Genomic DNA, 24,124 nt, shown 5'->3' with positions numbered 1-24,124 from the left:
TAAATCATAAAATCTCATTCGTCCTAATTAATAAACAACCGATTTCCTTGAAATCTCACTGTATCTCTCAAACTCCACTTCACTGGCTGAATATCTCAATAAATTCAAAAACAATTATCTAAACTCTTAAAGAAACTCCTCCCCAATTATTCAAATAAATTACTTCACCTTATTTTATTTCATTACTTAAAACACCTTACTCAAAAAAAATTAATTAATTATCTAGCTATCTTCCATTATTATTTATTTACCGAACAAAACTTTCTCCTAAATTAATTTAGTAAAATTCAATTTCACATTAGGCAAGTACACTAACTCTCTACAGCAATGTTTCTCATTTCCCTCCTTCCTAACTGAATCCAATCTTACTTAACCTCCAGGGAATTTACCTCACAAAATAACCAAAAATTTCACTGTAGTGCCTATCTGCTATAGGCCCACTACACAGGGGGCTCTAACCCCACCAACAAACTTCATTGAAATGGTACCCTATCCCATACAGGATAGCCACTTCGGTACTACCATGGGGAACTCCTGCCCCAAACTACTCACAACTCTCAGGATTCTCCTGACCCTTAATTCCGTAGTCAGCCCATCTCCTATGGTCTGCGCTACAATTCCCTTTCTTCCCAGGGACACAACGCCTCACCTTAGGGTCCCTCGCCCTAATGAAAACATTAATTTTGTCTCTCTGTTCTTTTGGAGTAAATTCCCTCTACACACAAAATCTAGCCTTCCCAGTTTTCTCAATGCTTATCGATTTTATAGTGTACCTCCTTAATAATGTTTACAAATCCCAAAAAAATATTTTTAAAACCGAGGTAGAATTTAACTAACAAAAACATAAACAACTTACAACGAAACACTTCTAGCCTATACATCATACACTTCTTAAATTAAATTACTTACATACTGAAAGTTCCTCTTCTTCTAAAACACACTTAAATTTAAATTTATTTAACCAATAGTCTATTTTCTTATCGCTAAGTTACCGTACAGCTGATCAAAACAAGGTCACGGCCTGTCCACGTCTCCGTATGAGCCCGTGACGTCACCGAATTCCATCAGGTGCGCCAACCCTCGCTTGCGGTTCCTCCGTTCTCCGCTAGGTCTCAGCACCTCCCCGTCACGTGTTCACTCTGCCACGTCCAATGACGTGTCGTTCTGAAACAACTCTCAACATTTTTCTAATTAAAACAAAACATCACTATAAATTCTATAACTCTCTTTTACATAAACTCTCGTTTTCTCTTTAATTCCTTTCTAACGTTTATCCTTCCCTCGACTGATTTAATTCGTACGTCTCGTCTCCTACGCGCACGAAAACAAAACAAACTTCTCTTGAAAATAATTCCTATTTACGACAAAAAATTTTTATTTTAAATTATAATTCTCTTAACCTACAATCTTAAAATGAACTTCAATTAAATTAAACCACTTGCATTATCTCTAATAAGCATTTAACTTATAACGTATTCTCCTCACGTAATAATCCCCGATATAAATCTACAATAAATTCAACGACTTAAAACAACTTATCACTATAAACTTTATCCTTACAAGTATCCTCAAATAAACATCTGTTACGTCAAAAAAAAAAAATCTCAAAGACTTCCTCCTCTTAGATTAAATTCCGTAATCCTCTCCTCAAGTAAACTCTTAATAACCTGCTATCAGAAGCTGAAACTAACTTAATAATAAACATAAAAATCTACCTCTCTCTCTCTCCAGAAATAGAACCTACCCGGCGCCTCCACCATTTCTGTCACGTGCACCTAGCCGGTGCCACCGCCATTTCTGTCACGTCTCACTTTCAGAGGGGGGAGAGAATCGTAGCTCTTTACATAGAAACAACTCGCTTGGCATCAACTAGTCTTAACTTCATAAAATACTTTACTGTACCTAGGATCATAGGTTCGTCATCCCGTACAGGATGTCTGGTGAGAGCTGAACTAAGGAGATTTTGCAAAATAACATAATACTTAATTAAAATTATTTTATTCTTAAAGTCAAATAATCAACATCATTCTTGACGAACATTTACACATCGGGATTAAAATTTAAAACAATACTCTTCTTTACTTCCTTAACGATTGAACGACCTTACAAGAGAGAGAATGAGAGAACTTCACTAAACACTTCCCTAGTCCTTCCGAATACCTCAAATCATAATTAATACTTAAAATTAAAACAAAGATAAGTCCATACTCACATTTTCCGAAAAGCCTTTCTTGATCGATTACTTAAAACTAACGTAGGGGCCTCTCCTGCCCTTAAAATCCGAACGAACATTACATTTTAAAAATTATAACTAAACGACTAGTGACAAGGGCCATAGCCTCCGCCCGAAAGCTTGAAGATGACTACATTATGACCTAACTTAAATTAAACGACTCGTGGCCTCTGGCGTCGGCCATAGCTTCCGCCCGAAAGCTTGAATTCCTACATCACGAACGAACTAACAACTCGTGACCACAGGTGAGACGCATAGCCTCCGCCTGAGTGAGCCCCGAGTCACCACTCACTTGCGCTTAAATTCGCGCGCCCTGCCGCGCCTACCATAACAAAAGCTCGTTATTGAAGTCAAATTTACTAAACAACTAACTAGAACATCTGGGAAGACTACCCCCCCTCTACCCCAATGTGCAGGCCACACCGCGCGGCTTGTTACGACAGCGCGCCCCAGTAACTGCGGCCCGTGGCTGCGCCAGCGCGCGGCCAAACAAACAAACAAAATTCTGCAAGCCCGCAGCGCGCCGCGCCGGCCTCGTGCCCCAATTACATGGTCACGCCACTTGCGCTGACGAGTGAACAGAGCAGCCAGCCCAGAGTCCCGTCAGTAAAGTCCCTAAATTTGATTTCAACAACCCTGCAAAATTTCAACCCGCGACAATATCAATGGTCCGTGTCAAAGTTATGGCTGTCTGATGTGACTGACTTTGGTACGATCAGTCCATATTCAAAACGGGACACGTTACTTCAGACTGTCATATCTGTACTATTTATATTGTTGCTTATGCTTGAGGCACCCATTGCTTTGTATTGTCACTAATATTTGCGAACAAATGTTATACACTTATTCGCTGCAAATAAATTATAAATACTATGAAAGATAATGATATGTTATGTGTTTGTATGTTTACAGGGAAGATATGGAGAAGGTTAACATTAAATTCCACGACAATGGAACAGTAACATTCCAGCATAAGAAGATTCTCCAGTTCGTTCCAGAACTCTCTGCTGATCCTAATGCCAAAGTCACTGTTCCAAATATCCCATTACTGGTAGGTTTGAAAGTATTTAACACTACTTGTGGACTTTGTTCGAGTGGACTGTTTCTTCTACGCCTTCTGCAACTAAACAATCACATAGTGTTCGGGTTACTAGAAGTAGTGCTCAAGCTACTACAATCAAATCGATGTACTTGTGCTTGAAACTACAACTTCTGCACCTTAGTAAAATACCTTTAACACCACCTCAACAGGTATGAGGGGCCGATAATTAAGAATTAGGATTTCAGGTTTCAAATTATAGCATTTTGATTTAGTTTACGATTAACCAAATAGAAAAACACAAGGAAATTATTATTTTACATTCAATAGCTAAAACAATTGTACTGAAATAAAAACTGTTCTGTAGCAGCAATAAAAGCTATATTTCTAATGTTCTAATAAAAACAAATTGCACTTTACAAATTGCACTAACGAAACAGATTTCAATCGCAATAATTTATGTACTAACATTTACATGTTGGATTCGGAATGTGTATTTCTTTGTATTGTTCACAGCAACGGCAATTTTCTCTGTACCGTTGACCTTTCACTACAACTTTATGCTCAGAAGGTGCAGAATGTACTACCCACATAAACAAAACCATTGTTTTAGAGTAGGAGATGAGATTTATTGTGTTTGTGAACTGGAAATGCAAATGAATTAACTCTAAAGTGGCCGCCTGGTCGGTCGCACGCGCTCTGAATGCGCGGGGTCGCTAAGGGCGATACTGGCTCGTTCATCATACACCTCATAACCTCTACGCATTAATCGAACTGGCGTGCAGTCTTCTAGTCGGTAACGCGCTTCTATGGGACTTTAAGCGGTTACTCATAATTTTATTTTGTAATATTAACGACAAAGGCATCCTGCACCTTCCAATAATTTTTAAAAATAATTGGATTAGAATTTGTCATACCTGCCTTTTTTAATGTCCAAAAAAATACACGTTAAAGACGAAACTATTGAACGAAATTCATACAGACAAGTGCAAAGGCTGTTAAATGATATTCGCAATCAGACAACTTCACGAAATGCTCAGCCGTTTGTAAACGTCTCGCCAACAGCCTGAGTTCTGCACGGCGTGTGCCAGGCGGCCGAGGCCACTGGAGATGATCGCAGGGGATCATGTGCTGAATGTTTGTGAGAAAACTAGAGTACCCTGAGAAAACCCACCTGCCCGAAAACGTGCGCACGTTTCACACATGTTCTTAGCAACAGAACATCGTTGCATTTTCGCTAGAAGACAGTGCCACAATCCCGTCAGACCACAATCGCGCATGAAAGGAGGCGTAGTGACACGTCCTTAGTGAAATGCTACATCCGTAATTCAGTCAGGATCCATCCGGAAGTCAACAATAATTACTGATATCCTTTAATATGCAGTTTTCGATGATTATTTAAGCAACATGGTGTTCTAAGGTGTTATTCATAAACACCAAGTTAGCTAACAATGTTTCTGGTAAGGTTCTTGAATTTTTTTTTTCAATTATTTGCTTCAAGAGCCTCTTTTATGCAGGACATAAATTTTATTTAATGTCAAATCTTAGTCTTTAAACATTAATTAATTTTGCTAAGTAACTTTGAATAAACTTTTCATCTACTTTTTGACGAATAAATAATTGTTTCCTTATATTCGATACCCAAGTTTCATACAACATTTTAATTTATAATTTATATTTCTTTAATATACAAAACACTTTTTATTAAAACGCAAATTAACGTTTTTAATTATACCAGTTTTCATGAAAATGTGAACTAAATACAAAACAAATAGGAATCAAACGATATATATATATATATATGTTTAAACATGATTAGTTGTCGAATATAACATGTTGTTTGACATACAAATGAAAAGGTATTTCATATCACAGCAATATATAAATATTTTTCGCGCTCACAGCCAGTACCTATTTAAGCCTTGCACACCATATCCTAATTTCACGAAAAAAAGAAAGTTTCCCAAAGCTTATTCGTGAGAGTAAAAATAAGATTTAGCTTTTTTACTACGCATGTTTTGTAAGTTTGCTGGTTAACCTGTTTTAAATGTGTTTTTTTTTTTTTTGCAGACACTAACTTCGAAGAGCACGCAGCTCAACAGACTGGTACAGATCACGCTCTCACTTTGGCTTCGAAACTACAAGCCGTTTGTCACAATAACGCCGGAGGAACTGCTATTTGGTTATGATGACACGCTCGTCTCCATTGCAAACGCATTTTTTCCTGTGCATCTACGGCCGAAAGAACAAATGGGGCTTCTTTTAGGGGTAAGTAGACACATTAGTGCTGCTATTTAGTTCTCTGGAAGTTTGGTTTCTAGTTTTCATAAAGTCTTTTTTTGACGTGACAACGTCTAATAAATCGATGAACGCCGGCTGCACGCACGAAAAAGTGTCCCGTTACGCACATTGTCCCGTTACGCTCAATGTACGCTTGCGCCGCATCTATCTCTCTTCCACTCGTTTGGAACAACCATCGATTTGACCTTTTCGAGGCGCATTAAACTTGAAACACTCCCATTCGGTTCCTACTTTTCATATCATCGTCCTATCCTTAACAGAATAACACAGATTGGGAGAAGTTAAATAGCAAACATGTATAAAAGTTATAGTTAAAATAATCTCTTCGTTAAAGTAATAAACATATTTGAATTAATGAGTGCAAATAAAAGTAAATTTATCAATTAAATTGTATATTTCATTTCACTCCTTCTTTGTATCCATACAAAATAGTGATAATTCAATAAAAATGATTCAAATTTATTTATAAAAGTATGCAATCATTTCATCAATGTTTTGTTATGACGTTGTCACGTTAAACTATCGTCCGTAATCCGACTTTACAGACAACCAATTTTTTTTAATTGTGTCGATAAATCAAAAGCTTGGGAATCAGGCTGAAAAGTGTGAACTTTATGTCTTGTCAGTATTAACGAACTACGACATCATGATATGAAACAAATGCTAGTGCATGTATCATACACAATCACTCAGCGAAGCATGTTAGTCTTTTATGTTTTTAACCTTGGGGTTTTGAACATCTGACGTGCATGACACGTGGTAAGGAGTAGGGGGAGACGGAGTATTTCATGGGTTTGGTGTCTTATATCCTTCATGATGAGACCAGGAAAATAGTAATTTTATCCCTTTTTTATTCTTTCGCCTTCTGATTGTACCTTGCGTAAGACTGTCAACTAGCGCCCGGAAGCTCTTATGATCAAGTCTCTTGAAGCTCTTAAAGAATGTGCTAGCTTGTGAGCCTGGTTAAGTAAATTTATGGGTGTGTATTTATATATGTATATATATACATATATTACACATTCCTTATGTTATTTTAGGCGTAATTCGGAAAAACCTTTACCTCATCATTGAGATTAAAAAAATTCTCTAGCTGTGAATCCCATTTCTTAAAACATAAATAATTTTTTTTATTGGATGAACTCTTATTTTTTTAATTTATTGTTGGTTCAGTCATTTAAAAATATATGCCTTTTAATTTTTTTGAATATAGTTAAATATTTAAAAAAATTGTAAATTTTTAAGTGATCAAGAATAATGGTTTGAACACAATATTTTATTTTATAAAAACATTTAATTTATTGAAAACTTCGGGAAATATTCCAGGTAATTCAGATACATGATATAAAATTGTCAGATTCGTTTCGTGTTTTTTTTTATCTATGCATATCATGGAGTTATATTATGTATTCTAGAGTTTGTTTACCAGTACCCACCATACTTAGCGTTTTGTAAGAAAAATTTAAAAAAATTGAGAAAACAAAAATTTTACTTAATTTTGTTAACAATGTGAATTATTGAAAAAAAAATTAAAACATTGTAAATAGTTCTATTCCCTAAAGAGGTTATATCCTATCACTATAATGATTGTTGTAAACATTTTCAAGCAATTTTGAAGTATGCCAATGCTATAATTTATTCTTGAAACAATGTGCAAGATTTGAGAGCAATGTTAATTTTATTTTTACGGAAAAAACGTTGAAACCTGACTATATATTACAATTTTTTTCTAATCGGCCAAGTTAGTGCACTAATAAAAAATTTCTACGGCTGTTTTAGATTTTATTATAGAGAATATTTTTTTCAATTATTCAATATCGTCCTTGTCAATATTCTCCAAATTGAATTAATAGAGATAAGTTTTAAACTTTTTAGCTGTGAGCGAAGAACGATTTTTTAAGGTAGGCTAATGTTTCGAATTCCCGTACAATATTTTAAGAATATTTATAAAGGATAGATATTTTGAATTTTACTATCACACAAAATGTTTGGCAGCACAAATATTTCGAAGATATTACAGGTTTGGTAGATTAAGAGGTGACGTATTTGTGAACTAACATTTGCAAAAATACGTTTTCAGTAAAAGATGAATGAAAAATTACGATTTGTAAATTTTCAATAAAATCTTTCATAAAAAATAGTTCAAAACGTTTTATTAAAATAACTTGGAAGGCTGATGTTAGTTTTATGACCCATTAAAAATATAAAAATTAATTTTTATAATTTTTATCAGATAGCTACATATTTTTAAAGAAATTGTAATTTAAGTGTTTGTGTTGGCCAAGCGATAGTCACAAAACTTTTTTATTACTGTAGAAATATTTAAAAAACGAATTGATACGTAATTTCATCCATTTTTAAAATTATATTTACTAATTTACACTTTTCATCGAATATAGGAACATTGTTTATATTCTGTATTAAATTTTAAGTTTATTCTTTCAGATAAAAATGAAAACTATATTATACTTATTTTTTGATGTAACACATATTTTAAAAACAATTCATATCATGTGTTTAAGGGTTTAGAAAATAATATTTGCTGAGATTCGTATTTATGGGAAAAAAAAATTTGATTGTGAAATCAAAAACATACTTTCGATGAGGTTACCTTTATGGGTTTTACTATAATATTTAATTTAAAAAGCTTTACTGCTTGAAATAATCAACAACTAAATTTACTGTAAAACAAAATTTAAAATAGACAAAATTTGGTTGCATAATATTTTTCAACATTATTCATAACTTCAGAGTCATGTTAAATATTTGATTTATTTCCTTAGTATTAGAATACATTTTTTCATAGCAAATGTTTACTGAATAAAAGTAAGTCAAAACTAGGCACTTGAAAACTCCTTAAGATTATATTTTATGAAAACTAAGCCAAACCTCGCATAAACGCATTGCCAGACAGCCAGGAAGATAGTCTCAAAGGCCAGTTCTCTTTCTGAAAACATTCTTGTAAGTATGAATTATGAGACAGCAAACTACAGACAGTTGTTCCTTGCAAACAAAAATGAATACACACGGCCATGGGATACCTCGTAGACATTATCTCCAAGTACATGATAAGTTAAATTAACCATATCCTGTCATTCGGACAAGTTTCAGGGAGAGATTTCACTGTGTGATTTGTGGTTGGAGGATGAAATTCGTAGCTGAAAGGGTAGGAGCCGTCAATAACAAATCTCCGGCGAAATATAGTGAAGCACATGAGATAACAATCACGGGCCGTGTTCAGTCAGCCCTCTCGTTGTGCTTAGCTGTGTGCATTTAATGGGCATTTACTCTCTTTTCAACAACGCACGATATCTACTATAAGTGCTGTCTCGTTTCAGTGTGCTCTGTAGTCAGATATACTCAAGGAGTAGGCCTACATACTTTATAGCCACAACTTTATAATAAAATAAAAAATTGTTAAAATTTACCAAATAAATTTATTTTAAAAACTAAAATTTGGAATGAGAACTTTGGAAATAAATATTCTTGAATTTCATCAAACGCATCATTTATAATATGCAATTATTTTTCTAAGAAAATGTAACTGAAAGAAATCAGCTTTGTTTCAACCGTTTGTCAACAATATTTTTATCTTTTAATATAAAAATTGTTTCTCGATTTTAGGATATTTCATAATTAATGGAATGTATTTTTACTAATTCTGACTGACCACCACAAATAGTTTCTTCTGTGAAATAATAATTGTTGTTGGGAATAGAAATTATATAGTTCAGATGTAGACAAATGTAAATATACTTTTAAAATACACTATTTTATGGTCTTAGAAAAATCAACAAATAGTACAATTAAAATGATTAAAATTGTTATAGTTATTGATGGTGTTGAAGATTGTGGTGGTAGTGCTAACAAGCCGGCCAGAGAGAATGTGGCGACAGTGGTGTCGTCTGCTCTGCAGTGGCGTCACGGAGTCACGCCTAAGGACGAGCGGGCGAGTGGCTGCACCACTCGTCTGCCACTTAGGTGACCCGCAGGCTCACCGCCAAGCCGCGAGCCCGCGAGTCAGGGTTTGCTCGGAGCACTCCCGCTTCCCTCCGTTCAAGCTTTGAATATATATATCTTAATATATATAAATCTCCTGTCACAATGTTTGTCCTCAATGGACTCCTAAACCACTTAACCGATTTCGATGAAAATTGGCATTTAGGTGTAATATTTTCCAACTTGAGAGATAGGATAGTTTTTATTTCGAATAATGGTCTTAATCTTATAATTTTAGAGTTTTCTAATGTGATGTATGTATGAGTTGGCAGAAAATCACCACGGCAACGGCTGTAGCATTGTTGATGCTTCATTCGTCTCCATGGAAACGACTATTTCATTGTTAGTGTAGTCCTCATCACTCATTAAATACAGACCACCAATTTTTAGATATATACAGGTAAATAACTATACACTGGTAGAACAAAGTCGGTCGGGATTTGAAAGTGATATAAATTATTCAAATTAAGAAGACAATTACTAACTACATCTGATTTCTAAAAAGGTCCCCTTCACCAAGTCAACTGATTTCGATGAAAATGGGCATTTATGTGTAATTTTTTCCAACTTGAGAGATAGGGTAGTTTTTATTTCGATCAATGGTCTTAAAAATTTATTATTAATAATAAACTGATCATCAATGTTGATTGGTGTTTAAGCCCGGGAAACAGTGGGCACTTCGTCTCCATGACAACGTTGCGTGCTCGAGAGTCGGGAAACCATCGGTGCTATTCGTTTTTTCTTCGGTACATTACAAAGCATTGTATTAAATTTTTGTCAAAATTAATTAATTTTCATTTTATTTCATTTATTATAACTGTAAATAAGAGATTTGGTCTCATTTCCCCCTCCCCCCCCCCCCCCCAATTAATACAACCGTGCGAAGCCGGATCGGGCAGCTAATATACTGTATAGAAGTCGCCAGCCCAGGTTAAAATTTCTAATACGGTTTTGAGGTAGTTGGTTAATTCACCGCCGCAATCGCCACCATCTCTAGGGCATCGACTTGTGGTGGTCCCTGGCGGACAAGTGTCTAACTCTTCAAACACCCCTTCCCCCTCCTGTTGAACGACGTTGAGTTGCAGTGAATGATGGATGAGGGGTGCGGGGAATGACAGCGGGCGACAGGGCTGCGCTCTAACGTGTAAATAACAACTAAGACGATACATGGCGTTACGGCAGCGCACTGCAGCGGTGAAGTTCCCAAGCTGCTCATCATACGCTTCTGAAAAACGTAGAGTAAATCCTATCCACTCGCGACTTCTATACAGTATATATATTCAAAGGTTCAAGTATCCCCCAGCTGCTCCATCGCTAACGACCGCGCTGCCGACGAGGCACTACGCCTCTACATAAATTATAACTACACTGACTAATTTTTGAAATAATCTCCATTCCGAAGAAATGAGAAGCGTAATTAAAAAGCTTCATAAGCAATTGTGTTATCGGGAAAAAGGCTTAGTAGTATAAGCAAAATCTTCCAAGCTTTAGCATTTCACTTATGGCTGGACACACATTCGCCTTGGTGCGAAATTGGCTGTCTCCGTTCCATTGACTCTGGTGTTGTGTTATAAAGAAGGCAAAAATGCTTGCGGTAAAATTGTATCTAAATCACCGTAGTCTCAGAGAAACGTGACATTTATGACATCACGCAACAAAAATATTGTCATCATATCACAAACGTCTTCACCAATTAAAATCAAACACATACTTTAAAATTAATGGGTAGTGTTTCTAAAGCTGTATTATAAAGGAAATTCACCACACAAATATGGCATAATATGAAGTTAACCTCATTCATTGGTGTGGTAAATTTCCGAACAATTTCTCACTATACAAGCACGAAACTGGTCACTGGTAGACGTTTCGTTGAATTACGTCGTGCAGTGACGTCACTGCTATTCCTTCTTGTATTTGCGCAGGCGTTTTTCTCTTTTCATTTACGTGAGCTTGAATTTTCCATATTATATTTTACGGTTCACTATAAATCACTACTTTGCCGTATTTTTTCATCAATTCCACAGTTTTTCTTTACTGGTGTTTATTAACTGTTTCTAAAAAATTGTTAAAAATATAAGCAGTCAGCCAAAAATTATAAATTTCGTTTTAAAAATTAATTTAATTAAATAATCAAGACAATTTACTGATAACCTTCTCATGAATTTTTCAAATATATTTATAGTTGATTTAATTTATTAACTAGGGACTAACCAATTCATGGTTATTATTGCTAACAATATTTGGGCCTTTATTTTAGGGGGCTGGAAAATCAAGCTTATTCTCTAAATAATTCTACAAGGTCATATTATGAAATTTATTTATAATCTAAAGCCTACCATGAAAAGGGAGGAATTATGTTTGCTAAACTAAAATAAACAAAAAAATCACCTTTATGTTATTTCGTTGTTAAGTAGCATAAATAAGTTTAATAACATCTAAAAATTATTTCATATTTAATACCAAAACTAAAAAATAATTAAATGGAAAAAAAACCTATTGAGTCGTTCTCAACTGAATCTTATGTAGCGTAGGTACGTGCCCAGAAACCATATTTTGCTTGAATCCAGCTTGAAATGAAAATTGATTAAGCTTTACGTATTGTCAACATTGAGTTCATAAGACACGACGAAAAGTAATGAAGCGCTAATGCAGTATTGACGGGATGAACTTGTGGTCAAAAAATATATTTTTTTAAGCCCGCAAGGAATTTAACCCGATGCACCTTGATGGGAGGCGAGTAATCTCAAAACTTAACCACTCTAGCTTGTCTCCACATATTCAGTTCACTGCAGGATTGCTACAACATGCTTAAATAAGGCTGGAAAAAGCTTGGCTCAAGCCAAAACCGAGCTTGAAATAAGGTTGCCATGATGAGTCAACTTGGCTAGCCTCATTGAAGTTTATTGCAAGCTAGCGAATGCAAGTCTGTGCCATTGTCATATCAAAGTTCAGTTTGAAAAAAAGTTTTAATAAAGCTCGATGTGGTAAGATTGCGCAACAAGTTTAATTCAGGTCACTCTGAAAGCTTAACGCACGGCAAAATGCTACGTGGGTAACTTACGAATCGAGGAATCAAAATAACCAAAATCAAACTTATAATTGGAATAATTTAAGCAATTTTATGCTCTCTCGCACACACAACACATATATTTCATTGAAATAATTTTGCAACAGCGACAAAATTCACTGTGGTTGTAGAACTTCATTCAATTAAACAAAATGAAGACGCTCAGTATTCAAATTTAAATATTTTTTTTCTTTTCATTAAAATAAAATTGTTGTTCAGTTCCATCTTCAAAGATTTAAACCAGCATTGGAAAGCACTTCAGACCATAAGGTGTATATATGTTTTCATCTTATTTTATCCTGATAAACCTGCAGCCGATGGTTTTTCGGTCGAACTCATGCGTATCCTGTTTACATAGACATACAGTATCCGAGAACACGCTGGTGTTACGAGAGTTAGAATAAACCTTACATATTGTTTAAGTTGTGTTATTTCCCATTTCGTCATTGTTGTTCTCGGATCCATGTGCGTTACTGGTTTAACACCTTTCGCAAGCGTCTCTCCTCCCCTTGCCCGTCCAAGGCCCGAGCTGTTACCTCACGGACAATTTAGCAAGATGGTTGACGGGTATTTACGATCTTTTCAGATGAACGACTTTCTACCGAGCGGTTTTCCCCCGCCTTCCAACATGAATCACCGCACCATGTACCGTATCGTAATCAACACATCGCCACAAGCTGGTTTTAAAAATTTTCTTAGCTATAAAGAGTACCATTGGAAGAACGTCACAAACGAGAGAGAGAGAGAGAGAGAGAGATAAGCGCGAACTTGGTTTGTCCATTGTGCAAGGTTAAACCGCAGGGTCGAAATTAAATCTGCCCTTGCGTGGCGAGGATTCCACGTAATCATGCACCTACGTCAGCAGACGAGTTTGCGTGTGCCTCGAAGCGAATCTGTCGCGAATATTAAGAACGCGCCCACGCCTGTCCAACAACAAGAAACCCCTCTTCGTGCCTCGCTTAACACCCCAGGTTTCCACAAACTGAGCTGCAATAGTGTAGCTTGCGCTTAGAGTTAGCGCGGTTTCGGGAAATTCCAGCGCGCAAATACGGTGACTCAAGCGATGAGCAAGAACAAATATGTATTCAGTTTCATATGATTGCCTGTTTTCCTTCGAAAATGAGGCTTCAAAGATTCGTTAGGAAAAAAAATATTTTTTATAGGAAATAATTTTGTATTCAGTGTGTATCAATATTTTTAAAATATAATTTTTAATGGATGTGTTACCGACTTTTTGATGCGAAAACATCTTAGCTCTCCGTATACGGCATTTGGTAGAAGTAATTTTGTGAAAATGGAACGGAAACCGATGAACGTAAATGTGTCACAAAGCAAGCGGACCCACGTGTAGCAACGTAAACCCGTATAAAGTCACTTTCGTGCATAAGGGGACATACCAAACGTATTAGTAAACCAAATGAAACTTTTTGTTAATAAAACTACCCTAGAGTATATTTGGTAAATTAAAATAGTCAGTAAAAAGTAATCACATGTTTGAAATTACCTCAGAAAGCTGTCATTACAAAGATTATAATACATACTCTCTTTCCAAATCCCTTAGAGGCTTAATAGCACAGCGGTATAACGCGCTCTGGGTAACCTCAAAGGGCGTCGTTTAAATATTGACACTGGAATTATTTTACTTATTTTAAGTAACATTATTAGCACTATAACTGAATAATAAGGCGATATTTTCACAACTAAAAAATCAGTCTAGAAAAATGTTCGCGCACATATAATATACACATAATAGTAAATTAAATTAAAAACTAATTTATTATTAATTAATATACAAAAAAAAATTCTTTATGGCTTGAGGGTTTCAACAGTGAGTAATATTTATTGTTAACTAATTAATATTGAGTCATCAATAATTAGCTATATCCTTACCTTATTTTGAAGTGAGAAATAATTTTTAAATTAATTTTATTTATTTATTTCTAGCTGAAACAAATTAATAATAACTACAAAAAGTTAGGATTCTCAAATAATTAAAAAAGAAATGAAAACCAAAATTCCCGCACTGTGTTATCTTGTTATTAAATTGTATAAATGGCTTTGACGACTAATACTAAGGAATATTAGAAATATGTTTGAGGATAAAATTGATCGAATTTAAGTTACTTTTAAAAAGGTGTATTAATTGTAGTTAGAATTGTTTTCGTGCTATAGTTGGGGTCCTGAAAATATTAATATAATATTTTATGGTGTGATTATTTCAACAGTGAGTAATATTTATTGTAAATTGATCATTATTAATTGATAAATAATTATTTATATCCTGAGCAGTTATTTTGAAATGAGTAATAATTTTGTTAATTCACAATTATTTAAAAAAAAATAACTTCTTTCTCCCTTTTCTCTCGCTGCATTTTTATCCCTCACGATATACTTACGAGTCGAGGTTTTAATTGCCCAAGAAGTTTCACACGTACTGAGTTACACGAGCTATTTTTTATTCCTTTACTTTATTTGGCCTATTATGGATGCCTTTACATTGCCATAAGGATTACAAGCGTCTTTCAAGAAAACCTTATTTTGATGTTAAGATTCTTCTTACCCAGAATCCATCTTACGTCAGCACTATATCCATGTGCACCACGGAAGTTGGCTGCTGTGTAATTGAAGCGCAAGAATATGTTGTTTTTTTTAAATGCATTTACAATAACTTTACCAGAAGAATGGTATTGAAAAAAACTTTGAAACAAGCAAAATGATTGAAACTTCTCTCGATATTACTGCAAACAAAGAACCAAGGTCAGAATTCTGTATGGCAAGAATAAAATGTTATCACTAGTGATGGGTCGTATTCCATTTTTCTCAAATACCAATCTTAAATTCAAATCGCAAAGAGTACCTCAACCCACCTCTCGAATATGAATATAAGTCTTAACTGTCAGAAATAATATAATATACAAGAATTAAGAATACATTAACTGTTTTATTAAAACTTTCAAACATTTAAATGTTAGTATAAATGTTTCCTTAACAAACACATATCGTAATTTTATTTGCATAAATACGTAATAAAAATAATATATCGTTGAGAACGGCAGCAGGGTAGGTACGAAGAAAAACACAATTAAACCTAGTAAACTGCAATGTTTTCAGTGTAGGATTTTAAAATTTACTCAATTTCCTCCAATTGTTTTCTTTAAATCTCTTTCTTCGAATAGGAAATTTTATAAATTATAAGTATTTAATGGAAGTTTAGGATTGAATTACTTGACCTGCCCATCCATAACAATTACGAACCTAAACTGAGCTCATTTCCCAGCATCCACTCTGTCTTTATTTAACCTTGTTTGTATTACGAAAGTTGTTCGAACATTGTGTTATGAACATGCGTGCAGCGGACGTATGTCGTTACAGTAAAAAGCAAACAAACTTGGCGTGCTCAGTGTGTGTGAAGCAGAGCTGGTGTAGGTTGTCTCGAGAAAAACCGGCTTCGTGACAGCTTTAAACCTCTACTTGTCCTTGGCAAGCGCCTTGTACCGTCTCATCCAGCGCACAGCTTTGTCTTTCGGTTTTTTCCTTTCAGGTTTTAATTTCCTTCAAGTTATATTCGAAGCTAGTCCAAAGACATCCACGGTCAATTAAGTACTTGAAAAATAAACTTGCAATGTTATGGAGTGCATATTATTTTTTACATAGTGAGCAAAGCAGTAACATTTACATTTTATAATTCTGTGCCACAAATTCGTGCAATTAAAAAATGCATTTGATATTCTATGCATTCTAAGTTTTACAAAATTGCAACCGACCGTCATAAGACAATATTAATTCCCATCGATTACCAATGTGGAAGAATTTCCATTAGATTACTTGGTGTGTTTTGGAAGCATTATTTTATTGCGATAGCAACTAACTTAGGTTAAATATTTTATCAATGAAAAAAGATAAAAAAAATTAAAATCTTTTCTAGTTTCGCGTTGTGTTAACTTAGGATAAATTCTTGTGGATTATGATAACTCAACTAATTAAGAGCAGGTTAATTTACTTCACTATTTCAAAATAATTTGCGTTTGATTTTCTCATAGGCTTACATCGGTGGGTTTCTGTCACATAATTCAGTTGCTTTGAGATTATTATTTTGAGCCACATAATTACTTACCAGATTAAAGTAAAATAAAATTCATTGTTCTATAATAAGTTTATATCTGTTATATTACATACTGTTAATTTTCCTTACAAGTAATGCCAATATAATTTTTAAAGTTAACCATTTTTATGTTATTTTTTAGTATGTATGTACTGCATGTACAAAAATATAATTAAGAAATATTAACTTTATTACGTGTTCATAATTATTTCTCGCAATGAAAGTAAGACTAGATAACATTTAAATATTACTGTTTCACTAAGGTTCTGAATTACTGAGATTGAGTTCAGATTTATAAGATCGCTGAAGCAAAAATTAAAACCATTTTCTTTACATTACTTTGCAATATTTAGAAGTTATAAATGGCGGAAGAACAAGTTGTTTATCCTACTTGCTGAAACCATTCGTAAAATAAATGTATTCAACACGTGTTTATAATTCCGATTTTAGATAAAAGATTTAACCACCAACATTCAGTAACTAATATGCTAGATATAAATATTTATAATGAATCATTTATAATGCATGATACAAGTATTCATACTGGCTTATCTATCATTATGATACAGATATTTGTTCTAGTTCATGCAATAAAGGCATTTATGATTTCTCTTCTACAAAAACTAAATAAATACATATGTAGAAACTGTAATATAAAATATTTAAAATAATTTGTTTCCAGAATTAAAGACGTAGGCAATATAGTGATAAAAGATTGATAATGCTGATATAAATCTTTATGTAGGTAAATATACAAACGAATGATTTTAAATATTAAATTTGTGATCCATAACTCCATAGACATATGCTAATTACTAGTTTCATCAAGGAAGCTGAGCATTGTAGTGAAAACCAAATTAATAATATATAATTATTCACAGATGTTATTGGCCTTGAACGTTTATACGTGTTAACATTTCTGCAAGTGATGAATATCATATTCATTTACATACTCCTTTTTTTTTCATTGGGTGTTCTGTTCAGTTAATTCAATGACAGGTCGCAATTTTCACTGTCATGACTAATAGCTCAGTGCTAAAACGATTTACTGTCTTTTGTTTTTACAGCTCACTTGGTACTAGAAAGTCATAGAAAGGCGTAAAAGCAAAATATTCCTCGCTTTATGCATGTTCAAGACATGATAGAGTGTCTTCTGAACATTTTTTGTTTTGTTTATGGTTAACTAAAATAGTGTGTAGGAACAATATGTAAAAATAAACGCCATTCGGGTTTGACCGTTAAGAGTCTGCATAAACTTTGGATACATACTGGATTTATGAGCAAAATCGTTAAGAGGTAAAGAAGTGATATATGTAGCCATTGTTTTTATTTTGAACATGGTGAAATTTTTAATTAATAACTGACTACAACCTAAATTTAAAAAAAATCATTTTTGACCAGTTTAGAAACACTTTATGGATAGAGCACACTGAGTCTGTCTCCAATGGTCAGATTGTTTTTAAAGACCATAAACTTTGTCACTTTGTTCCCAATCGTCACCGCATAACATTTCTAGGTAGGTATTAGTCTAATGCATACGCACAGACAAGGTTTACATTTGAAGGAAATGTATCACTGGTGGAAACACTAGGGAGGGGGATAGGAGAGATTTATTTCCCCCCTGAACTTATGAGAAAATATGCGATATCTCGGTGAAGGCAGTATGTTATTATGGGTGATATAAGGTGACTGTTACTAGTGATCGAAAAATTTCGCGGTTTAAATAATTTTTTATGACAGACTCCAAAGTCCTCTGCATACTAGGAGAAGCGTTACTTGTTCATTGGCTATTGTCTTGTGATTTGATCTGTGATTAGACACTTCCTTGATTGAAGGTTTCTCATTGGCCCAAAGTACTTCCCATAAACTGTAAACCAATACCATAAAGAGCACAGAATTAAGTTGTTTGAATTTTAGCCTATCACGAAATTAACCTGCAAACTCTTCTGGTCTCTAGCTGTTACAACACATGGTAGTGCAAACTACGCAGGAAGTGACGCATCTCGATGATGATAATGTGGCTGTCCAAACTCTTGTCAACTTTAGTTATTTTAAATGCACATATTATATATATATATTTTTTAATTTCCTCCCAAACCTTATACTTCAGCTGCTAATCTAAACCTTCGACGACCAATCGAAACACAGCAACGGCAAACGAGTAACGATTAACAGCATTTAATTGTGTTGTTTGCAGTTTAAAATTAATAGTTTGTACGTCCCATTTGATATGTATAAATTCATATTTTTAATATTATTCATAAAATGTTTAAAATATACTTATATTGTATTTCTCACATTCGTGAAAAATTCAGGTTTGTAGGAATATGGGAAAACCAGTATTTCAAGAATGCCAATAAACTTTAAATAAAAAAACCAGTAAACTTAAATCCTTAGTTACATTCGGTGAAATTATTAGCTACTTGACTGGGAGTTCACTTGTTGCTACCAAACTCGCTCAACGTTCTCACGCTGGCTTCTTAGCTCGCCGCTCGCTTTGTATCAACAAGTCAAGTTTAAAACCGGTAAAAAATTGGCCTTAAAGTTTATAAAGGATATTTAATAAAAACGTATTCAATTAATAAAACACTTTGCTAAAATCTAACGATATAAACATTATAAATTAAAGATAAACTTTAATCATATTTTTAATACAAACTAAAAATTCCTAGTTTGAATTTTAAAAAAAAATACGACTTTGATGTTTTCAAATACCGTCATAAAATTGATCTTAACATAAAGAATCCTATAAAAATGCAACTTAATAGATGCCAGTAATTTTTATTGACCTACAAAATTAGTCCAAGATATATAAAGAAGCACGACATACAACGTAGTTTATTTTTAAACGAATGAAATATAGTCCATGTAGCAAATAAACTGAAAAAAAATTCGTTCATGAACATACATTTTTTAAATTTCTCCATTGGTTTTATTTGAGTTTACTTATAATCTTATATTTGAGAAAACTGTGTTAGAACATACATGGCGTCGATGACATTTACCACTTTGTTGGTTATCTTAAATTTGAAGAATGATGTGCTAGCTCTCCTTTTTTAAGTTAAATATATGGTATTGTTTATTTTTTTAACTAAAGGTTGCAGTCCGAAGGTCACGCTTATTGTGCTACATCTGTCTCGTAATTCGCAATAATAAATGTCCGTGTTGTGAATTTCAATCATTTATTGTTGCCAGGAAAGGAAACATCAATCTAACAGAAAGAATTCCCTTGTAGCTTACAAAATATTTTTCGTGTTGTGTTATTAATGATTCTCATGTGATTCTGTAAGTAACTTGTATAGCTTAACATCTGAATGAAAAAAAAGTTGCCAAATATATTTAGCATATTAGTCATTAGAGCCAGCTTCTATAATTATTCAAATCCTCCTAAAAGAACTTTTGCTGAATCACAGTATTTCATTATGAAATTTTTATTGTTAAAACTAAAATATAAAACCATCTCAAAAAGGTAATGATTAATTTTGAAGGAAGTATTTACAGACTGATTTAAGTATTTTAGCAAAAATATATATATATATATATATATACAATGTGTCATAGTAGGTAAGTGTTTTAAATTATCAAAGATGATCTTTTTGTTAGTTTTAATTGTTAACTTAATTTTTTTTAATCCTACGAAAGACGTATAACATCTAACACATTTATATAATAATAGGCGCAATTTCTCCCCGTGAACATTACCATATCAACACAACTCAACCTGTACATTAAAACTATTTCAAAACACATTATTTCTTTTTTTGCTCGCATTTAAGTAACATCTTCATAAACACAAAAGCTGCAAAAAAAGTTGTACAAACCTGGGCCAAACGTTAATTTCATACTTAGTCTCCGTTCATCCCCCACGTGCATATGACGGAAAACGACATATGCTAATTACAAGTGAAACTTGACAGTCAGAAAGTTATCAAGGTGTAAAAATGTATGAGAGTGTGCAAGACTGCGAGATAACATGTATGTTAACTAGGTTATTCAACAAACACAATAAGTATTTTGTGGTAGCTTGCCCTTTGGCGTGACTGGATCACACCGTGGATCACATCTCGCGGATCATAACAAAAACACACTCAGTACGCCTGTTCGCAATCAACTGCAGCGGCACGTGTTACGGTAGAGCGTGTCTCCACAGCAGAGCGCTGCAACTGCATAGGGGCTGCGGCTCTTATCCAGAAGTTAGTCCCGCTGCTGTTTCCAACCTCGAAATGATGCACCAAACCCATATTATTTAAAGGTATTCTGTGCATTCCAGCGAACATAATTGTTTTCCGATGACATAAAAGTCGTTTCTATGCATCTCTAAATATTTAATGTTTTTAAATTATTTCATTCTAGTGTATCGAAATTATTATCTTTAGTGTGGACATACATCAAACTATTCGAAAGAGTGGTCACACTTTCACAAACGATTATATTTGTGTGACAGATGTTTATAGTCTTTCGCACGTGTAAACGTTCGTGGTTTTGTTGCGAGCGAGCTATAGACAAAAAAACGAGATAATATTGAGAAAATAATGAGGCTATGTAACAAATAGAAACCACGAAAATGCCACCCTGCATGGTGGTAAGCACGAGCGTAGATCCAAAAAAAAAAATGAATAAGGTTTGATGACAAAACTATGTTTAATGGAAAACTTTCTGTGTATTTTAAATTTTTCTGCTTATAGCGTGCACGTATGCCAAAATATTAGCAGAAAACAGCATGCAGGCACCGTACCCAGATATGGCGTATCGGTTAACCCCTCGTGCAAATCTCTCGCGCCGCGTGGGCCGTCCCTGGAAATTTCCGCGGGGCGCTGGCGAATCATACAGATTTGCGCCCCTGGCGGTCAGAATATATTTTCTGACCGCGTAGGCGTAAAAAGGTTTTCACAAAATGAAGTCACTAAACATTTAACACGAATATATTGGTATGAGGGCACAAGCACTTGTTACGTATTAACTATTTGATGGTTTCGTTACCCGTGTTTACTGACTGAGGCGCCACCAAGAGGGACTCTCCAATGAGGAAGTTGTGTGGAGGGGTGTTCGAGTCGCCTCGGGGCCTGCCCGCGATCAGCGGTCCCCGCCGTAGGCCGCGTGAAGAGCCACGTGGCGGGCCTCACGGTCACATACACAGGCGTAATTTCAGTCTTTTTAACTGGGGTGGCAAGGCGTACCGGGGGTCTGGCTGATGTGTAAGAGGGGACTTCCCCGGGAAATATTTAAAAAAACTAGCATTACATTTTTATGTAAGCTTTTTCAGACTTTTTTCACTACAAATCACAAAATAAATGCAAACATTTGCCATACTGGCTCGGACAAATCTAGGGGGGGGGGGGGGGAGACTGCCACCCCTTGCCACCCCCGAATCGTGCCTGTGCTACCATGCAACTGTAGGCTAGTACTTCGTAGCTGAACGATGCTGTTTATATAATAAAAAATTATAATATTTTATGAAATATAAAATAATTTTTGTAAAATATATGAAAATAACCTTTAGGGATGATGTCAAGCACATTAGAAGTTTGCGTTATTTGAATGTTGCGTGTTTTAACCGTGCATTAAACAGAATCCATAAGAATTAACATAAAAGATGAATACACAAACATTCAGGAAAAAAAAAAACAAGCCATCATCAGCCGATGTCAAATGTTAAATGAATACCAGCGCAGAGAATATCGTGGAAGGAATATATTCAGAAAAAATTACAGCACAGACAAATTCAGTGGGCTGAAACCAACGAGACAGTTGCAAAAGGAACAATAAATAAAGATAAACAACATTGAATAAACACGGCGAGCAAACTAGACCGATAATTCGGACAATACAACTACGATAGCACAGATGAACAAAGTAGACTTTCAATGACCAAACATTTGCGACGGTTCGGGAATTGAAGTGTTAAATGTACTTATAAGTTAAAAACTTGTACTTTTATGAAATGAACCCTCAGGGCCTAGTCAAAAAATCTAATGTTACAAGATACAGGTTGTAAGATATGAAATAATTTGAGTTCCACAAATGTACAAGTAAGCGCTTATATATCCCAGTGAATTTTTACTGATTAAAAGTGTTCATCTACAATTGTACGGATATGTTTTGAAGTAAAGTACAAGTGTGTCAAATAAACTTGCTAAAGTTTAAAATAATCAGTTCTTTTGTGATTATGAGTTACTTGAAACTTTTAGTATATTTACTATTTGGGATACGTATTAAGATGAAGAAGACGAATCTACGTATCCATTGACCTCACGAAGAGTATTTACAACACGTGGGAATTAAAATTAATAGTATTTTTAATTTTAAAGGGCTATTTAAAATGAATGCTGTTCAATTTTATCAACGTACCACAAATGTAAGTAAAGCTTTACCAGCAAAACTGGAGCTGTGTGTAGCTCTCCACTGGCGGAGAACTGGTGTGCATTACCTTTCTGTCATTAGTATCCGTGGTTGGATTAATTATATTAGGGTTTTTATGTTTAACATAAATTCTTATCATTTTTCATTTTGAATTTTTTTTTTATAATTTGTCTTCTTATTCGGAATAGTAAGTTGTAAGTTTAGTGAAAGTTATGTGCAAGAGTAAAAATGTAAGTTAAAATATAACAACCCATAATTCTGCAAAAATATGTCCCTTGTGTACGTGAAGTATTTGCCTGCCAGGATGAATCCCAAGCCACAATACTTATTTGGGGATAGCTTACCGAGCTTTTTATTTCTCTTGATCGGTGCATTTTCCAGAGAAGGTGCCCATTAGAAAGTTTTTTCTGGTCCCTTATATCATTTCAATTGACCACTTGCTTATAAATTTAAAAGTTATTTCAAACAAACCCACCAAAAATAATAATAAATTTATCCCCAACACAACTTGTTTATGTAATGGCATCAAAAAGTGATATAAATATTGTCACTTGTAGAACTTGTATTTTCATTCTTACACTAGTAACAGTTTTTTGTGGCAAACCTGTAACTTGTAACTTGTACGTTTGGTGCCTCGTACTTGTATACTTGTAACTTTTAGAATTGCACCTTCGTGAAATAGGCTCTTGGTAGTTAGCGTTCTGGGAATTGTGGATGTGGTTCAAGGCAACCAGAGAGCCGCACCACTGGATCTGATTGCCCGGTATTTAAACTAGCTCTGTCGCCTTGAACCGAACCTTATGTTCACCACTAAAATCGCATGTTTTTCACTGGCCTCAGGACATGACCCAATGACCGAGTAAAATAATTACATCTCGACAAGCGTAAGCCACGTAAGAACTTGTCCCTGTTGTGTGTGGTATACGCTATCCTTCTAAATGTGGAATTAAAGCAAAGGGTGCACGTAGACGTTATTTTTCTTTGGCATTATTAAACAAAGCACATGTTTAACTAAAATCGGAAGCG

At 34.4% G+C, this 24,124-nt stretch overlaps 1 protein-coding gene across 3 annotated transcripts in view; it reads left to right on the top strand.

Moving 5' to 3' along the window:
- The window catches only part of LOC134529415 (scavenger receptor class B member 1), a 247,511-nt gene that overhangs the window by 188,414 nt on the left and 34,973 nt on the right, over positions 1-24,124 (top strand). For all 3 annotated transcript variants that reach the window (XM_063363467.1, XM_063363466.1, XM_063363465.1), the window contains 2 exons: positions 3,146-3,284; positions 5,343-5,540. In XM_063363467.1, coding sequence (XP_063219537.1) covers positions 3,146-3,284; positions 5,343-5,540 — 337 coding nt within the window. The remainder of the gene's footprint in view (positions 1-3,145; positions 3,285-5,342; positions 5,541-24,124) is intronic.

Source organism: Bacillus rossius, chromosome 2 (assembly GCF_032445375.1).
Source record: "Bacillus rossius redtenbacheri isolate Brsri chromosome 2, Brsri_v3, whole genome shotgun sequence".
Lineage (NCBI taxonomy): Eukaryota > Metazoa > Arthropoda > Insecta > Phasmatodea > Bacillidae > Bacillus > Bacillus rossius.
This window is presented reverse-complemented; position numbering and strand designations above follow the sequence as displayed.